The 6,501-nt window shown below is 34.5% G+C and overlaps 1 protein-coding gene across 1 annotated transcript in view; it reads left to right on the top strand.

Annotated features, from left to right (window-relative positions):
- The first annotated feature begins 3,544 nt into the window (after window positions 1-3,544).
- LOC106878524 (inactive pancreatic lipase-related protein 1) overlaps window positions 3,545-6,501 on the top strand; it is a 16,250-nt gene continuing 13,293 nt past the window's right edge. Inside the window, exons 1-2 of the mRNA XM_014927752.1 lie at window positions 3,545-3,655; window positions 5,586-5,724. Of these exons, the coding sequence (XP_014783238.1) occupies window positions 3,601-3,655; window positions 5,586-5,724 (194 nt within the window). The 5' untranslated portion in view covers window positions 3,545-3,600. The remainder of the gene's footprint in view (window positions 3,656-5,585; window positions 5,725-6,501) is intronic.

Genomic DNA, 6,501 nt, shown 5'->3' with positions numbered 1-6,501 from the left:
TCCGCCGAGGTCGACTTTGCCTTTCATCCTTTCAAGGTGGATAAATTAAGTACCAGCTGCGCATTGGGGTCGATCTAATCGACTGGCCCCCTTCCCCAAAATTTCGGGCCTTGTGTCTAGAGTAGAAAAGAATATTAATTTCATCTCGGTTGACTCGAGTCAGGATGAAAGAAAACAGTTTGCGCAAGACTGTCCAATCCAGGAACCAAACTCACGACCTTACAGTCGTGAGGTTTATACCCTAATTACTAGAGTATTGGTCTTACACACATATGCACGTTCTCTCTCTCTGTACATGCGTACATGTATAGAGTCAACAGATTAAATCCAGAGATTCTCGATCGATTAGTATAAGGAATTCTTGACTGATTATGGTTCCTGTCAGTACATATGTATACAACTATGTGCTTTAACTACACACACACACACACACCTGAGTAACGACCTTTTTCCAACTACCGCTTTTTTCTAAATGTCTTGAAGAAAGGGTCTCCTCCCTGAAATATAGAAATACAAGGTAAAACTTTGTACCTTCTCTTTTGGCATTGGTATTTGTCTTTGGTTGCTGTTTTGGGGGGATCCTTACACAAGCTCCAGGATCTTTTTCGCACTACGTTTTCGAACACAATCCATTTTTCATCTCCAGTCACAAGTTGTTTCAAAAAAGGCTTGCCTTCATTCCGTTTCAAAAGCATATCACAAACGGAGTACCTGTCCTAGCAATTCTTTTCTGAGAGTTTGTGAGGGACCCATACATTATAGCAAGAAATGTATCCTAGCTTCACTATGTGTTCCATGAGCCGTATTTTTAGAAACTTCCAACTCTTCTGCAAGTTCTCTAGTCGTGATATTTGAGTTCTCTTTGATTTTTGCCTCCAAAACATCTTCATCTAATTCTGAAGGTCTTCCACTGCGACTGTCATCTTCCAAGCTAAACTCTCCAGCTTTAAACTTTGCAAATCACCTTTGAACAGTTGATTCATTTACAGCATCATCATCACCATAAACTTCACAAATGTTGTTGCAAATCTTTGCAACATTTTCTCCTTTTTTAAAAAAAAAAGAAAAGCATTACGACGTGAATATGAAATTTTTGGTTATCCATTTCAAATGTCAATAAGGGGTAACTGGAATGAAAGATAAATCTATTTTTAGTCAGGAGCAAAGAAGAGGTGTACTACTACTTCAAGCAATGCCAAAGTTTTAACTGTGTTGCGTTTCTGGTGTGTTCAATGAAGCATTAAAAATGCGAGCAAGAGAAATGATATTCTTAAGATTTACATCTGGTAAAGTATAGGACAAGAAAATATTTACTTAAAATATTGCAGCTAAGGATAAAATTTCAAATAAGATATTTAGATTTAGAAAATATTAGCTTTTATTAAAACTAATTTTATTACAAGTTATTACTTCTATCCCTTATTAGTTGTTACTTCTATTAAAAATCAAAATATTTTTTGCACTTTAAAAAAATTCATTTTTTAATTATTAATTAATAATTAGAAATTTGAAAATAGGTTATAAAATATAATAGTAGTAAATAATTAGTACAATAAATAGAATAATACAAAAATGAGTTATATATTACAGTAAAATCTACCTATAACAAATTCACAGTAAAATTTGCACGAGTTATTGCTTAAGTTATTGCCAAATCTTCACATTTTTAGTCTTGACCCAATGCCTGTTTTTTGCATAATAAATTTGCCTACCACATATACTATTCTACTTTGCATAAAACCTTAGCTATATTGGCACTTCTGGTTCTTATTTTTTTAATATTCTAGTGTGTCAATATTTTAACAAAATGATGGTATCTTTTTTCAATTATAATGTGACTTTGTAAATTAAAATCCAATCATTGTCATTATTCAAATTTTATCCCAAGCTGCAGCATTTCAATCAAAACGTTTCTTGTCCTCGACTTTTCCAGATTTATAATCTTAAGAGTATTATTTCTCTTGCTCATTTCAGTTTCAGAGTAAATTTCGACTGACCACCAACTTCTTCGCAAGGCTAGGAAGGAAAGCATCTTGTTTTAACCAGCGTCCTTTAAATCTTAAGAAGGTCTTGCAAATTTTTATACTCCCAGATGCCGAGATCATTTGTTACATATGAAACAAGGACTCCAAGTTCAGCCATACTTTGCCCCAGAATGGGTCAGTATGTATCCTGTTGCTCCATTAATAACAGGTATGAAACTAAAAGTGTATCTTGGAGACTGGATTTGCAAACTCCTTATCAATGGTCCATAGATGTCCTCTTTCTCTGCTATTTTTCTAACCACATTCATGTCCAGGGGACAGCTGATTTCCACAATGGAACATTTTTTTTTGTGGTTCCACACGACAATATCTGGCTGGTTGTGCTTTAACTTGGTGGTTTAATTCTTAAGTTCCACCAATATTCTTTTAATCCATCAATCTAAATATGGTCAACTTTGTAGGTATTTTATGCCTCATGGGAAGATAATATCTGGAAGACATTCTCTCACAGTTGGCAATACTGTGGTTGATATCTTCAGTCTTCATTTTGTAAAGCCTGCACATGTTGTCTGTCAATGTTTTTTGCCTTGTATACTGTAGGTACTTGTTGGGGACCTCTTGTTCTTAGATTGCATGGATATAGCTTTCAAAGAGGGATGTCATAAACTTGTCCGTACTCCTTGCCAAACTTTCGACATGTTCAGTGCCTTCTGTGGTTTGAGTTTTACATGCCAAGTAGCCATGCACAATCTTCTCTCTGAACTCGTCCATTTTCCCTGTTGTTCTGATAAATAGATTTTTCCCAATGCTCCTTGGGCAGAGATCTGTATCAGCTCTTATTTCATACCTCCCCTCAAGTTCATTATTCATCTTAATTATGTTGTTGATTTCGTGGTCACAAACTCGGACAAGATAGTTACTGGTCTCTTTCCTCAGCTGCTGATGTGGTTTCAGTGTCACAATCCTTATTTCAGATGGACATGAATACAAATTTGAGACCGTGGCCACCATCCCTGTGTCGGAAGTATGACCTGTCTGCATATGTATGCATGCATATATGTATGTATGTATGTGTGCATGTGTGTGCATGCATGTATGTATGTATGTTTGTTATGTATGTATGTGCATTTGTATGAGTATGTATGTATTTACGTATGTGTATATGTATGCATGTGTGCACTTACATTGGTGTGTATATGTGAGAATGCAATTGAGATTGACGTACCAGGAACCTATACAGCCACCAGCTGATGGAGTGAGGGTGTATATTGTTTACAGCTAACAAAATTCATGTATAAAATGGTTGTGAACTATCACCTTTCACAGGTTATGAGAAAATAAACAGATGGAAATTGAAAAAGATAGCAGATTCTAGATAAACCTATATCCTGGAAGCATGCAAAGGGGGAAACCTTTTTTAATATTATCATTTAGACATCGAAATCAGAAACTCTAGCATTCGGTTCTATTCTCATAGTGTTTTGTTTAACATGAAAATAGGTCACAAGAGAAAATATAAGGAAAAAAATATCTACTTTTACGTCAATAAATATGTAATTTTCAAGGAATTCTTTATTAGTTGTTTAATTTTCATTCAATTACATTCACAACAGACATGAAGTTTTTTCTTTGTTTTACCATTCTTTTTAATATTTTCTTCATAGTTGAAGGTAAGAATTATTTTTCATATTGTTTTGTTTTTGTTTTTTTATAGGAAGGATTTTGTCTTTTTTTTTTATAGACTTGTGAGTTTTAGTTTTCAGTATATTTTCACTTCTTTAAGCCGTTCATTACCATTACTCTGTTGAAACACATTGTCTTCATTTCAATAAATTTTGGAAATACTGAAAATACAACTCAGTCATTTTTAAGCTGGCATTTGAAACAGAAATTAACATGAAATTTTGACTGAAGTTTTTAATTTAGATCATTTTAAACAGGAGGGGTAGTCTTGGGTGGATTGCTATTAAGAAAGTTAATCCTTTTGATACCAATTGAAACTGACCCCTGGTTTTATGGTACACACTTTCAGTTTTGATCTCAATCAAAACCTTCCATCAAAATTTTGTGTTAATTTGTGTTTCAATCACCAGATTGATAATGACAATTATTTTACTAAATTCTTCTAAATTTTCAAAATTAATTGAAATGAAAATATTGGCATTGCTGTGTGGTTAAGAAGTTTGCCTACCAACCACATGGTTTTAGATTCAGTCCCACTGTGTGGCACCTAGGGAATTTTTCTGCTACTATAGATCCAGATTGACCAAAATCTTGTGAATGGATTTGGTAGATGGGAACTGAAAGAAGTTTGATGTGTGTCTTCTTGTCTTGCCATCACATGATAGTTGTAAATGAGTGTCACTGTCATACAAGCAGTGTCATTCATTTCCAATCTTCTGCAAAATTTCATGTCTGGCCATAAAAAAATATTACTTCATTTGGAAACAGATGAGGGTTAGTGACAGGAAGAGTACCTTATACAAAATCTGTCTCAATAAACTTCATCTGACTGATGCAAGTATGGCTGCTGCTGCTACTACTGTTGCTGTTGTTGATCATGATGATAATGATGAAAGATAGTTTATTTCAAGAGGAATATGGTAGCAAAAAAAGGGTTAAGACATTTCTGAAAAAGTCTGCAATCTAAATGTCTGCAAGAGCTCAAGAATGTTTGGGAGAGGACGAGTGACCAGTGCTGTTAGGCATTAGACTCTTTGGCTGGCAAGGGCTGGCAGAGCAGTCAGTATTGAACCCTGGTAGTCTATGTTACTATCCAAGGGGTCGAGGGACATTAAATATTCCGATTACATCAATACAATGGGATTGAATTTTTATTGTTCTTTATCAATTTCATCTAACCATAAAAACTATGTGAAAAGAGACAGCAAAACATGGGGCAGTCCTCTGACTTGGCAGCTCCTGTCAAACCGTTCAACCCATGCCAGCATAGAAAATGGGTGTTAAATGATGATGATGATGATGATGATGAAGATACATTTATATACAACAGCCTTCTTTAGTTTTACATCTACTAAATCCATTCATTAGTCTTTGGTTGGCCCAGGGATATAGTAGGTGACTCTTGCTCCATGTTGCTATGCAGAGGGATTGAACCTGAAACAATGTGAATAGGAAGAAAATTTCCTATGCCTGTGCCCACATCTCCACACCTACACCTATGTAACCACATCTCTATAGACTGTAGCTGCAAAAAATATCCTAGACAACCAGTCCTCAGTCAAATCGTCCAACCCATGCTAGCATGGAAAGCGGACGTTAAACGATGATGATGATGATGATGATGATGCGAGCAGGACTTTTAAAGGAGTCTTAACTGTGCCTAACAGAATTGAACATGTCTGATAGAATGGCAGCAATGATAAAAGTATGCTGCTAAATAAACTCTGAAGAAATATGAAGTAACTCTCATGTCCTGAGTTCAAATCTGACTTGTTTACAACAGGATAAAATGGTTAATCTAATAATTATTGCTGACTGAACGGTCTTACATTTTAATTTCGTAATTTCATCCTATTTTTGACTCTTTTGTTTCTTCAAGATTAATATTTCCTGATTAATTTCAATTTTAATTTATAGGTTTTCTTGACTTTGAAGTTTGCTATGGTGAACTTGGTTGCTTCTCAAATGCAGGTGAATTTACAACAATAGAAAGACCAATTACTTTTTTACCAAACAGTCCCCAACTTATTGGAACACAGTTTTTCCTCTACACAAGGTAAATCAAGAAGTTCACAATTAAGGGATTCCTTAACTGATGCTCTTTGCTATTTACCATTAAAAGAAAAAGTAAAAGTTGCCTTATGCCTATGTAAGAAATAGACATCATCATCATCATTGCTATGCTGTTAGCCTTATTCCTATCATCATCATCATCATCATCATCATCCCCACCTTGTTTTCAACAGTTTCATGTAAATTTCTACTGTTCCATGAGGTGTCTGGAACTTAATCGTTTAGTCGTGTGAGTCAGTGTTTTTTTATATTATTTTTCTTTCCAATTTACTTTGCTGTGAGGCTTGTTTCTTTTTTTTTTCTATTGTTATTTTAGTGTTTTCTCAGTTGTATGAGAAGAAGTGTTTTTGGGTGGAGAATGGATAGAATATTTACCGTGTAGATTTAAAGTTTCTGCTAATACAACACAAAGTTCAGAATGGTTTGTGATTGTAGAAATTCATCATTATTGTTTTTCCATTCACTTGTTTGTATGGGTCAGCCAGAATTCACTGAAAAAATTTTCTATGGCCAAATGCTCTTCCTGTTGCCAACCCTCCCTTGTTTCCAAGAAAGGTAATATTTTCTTGCCACTGAACATATTTGCATGGCAGGTCAGAAATAAACGACATTACATCTATGATGGTGATACTTATTGATGTCAAGGCAATGACATAGAAACACACATAATATCTCTATCTCTCTCTCTCACACACAAACATATGTATGTGTGTATTATATGTATATGTATATATATATATATATATATATATATATATAT

The sequence above is a fragment of the Octopus bimaculoides genome, chromosome 11 (genome assembly GCF_001194135.2).
Source record: "Octopus bimaculoides isolate UCB-OBI-ISO-001 chromosome 11, ASM119413v2, whole genome shotgun sequence".
Lineage (NCBI taxonomy): Eukaryota > Metazoa > Mollusca > Cephalopoda > Octopoda > Octopodidae > Octopus > Octopus bimaculoides.
This window is presented reverse-complemented; position numbering and strand designations above follow the sequence as displayed.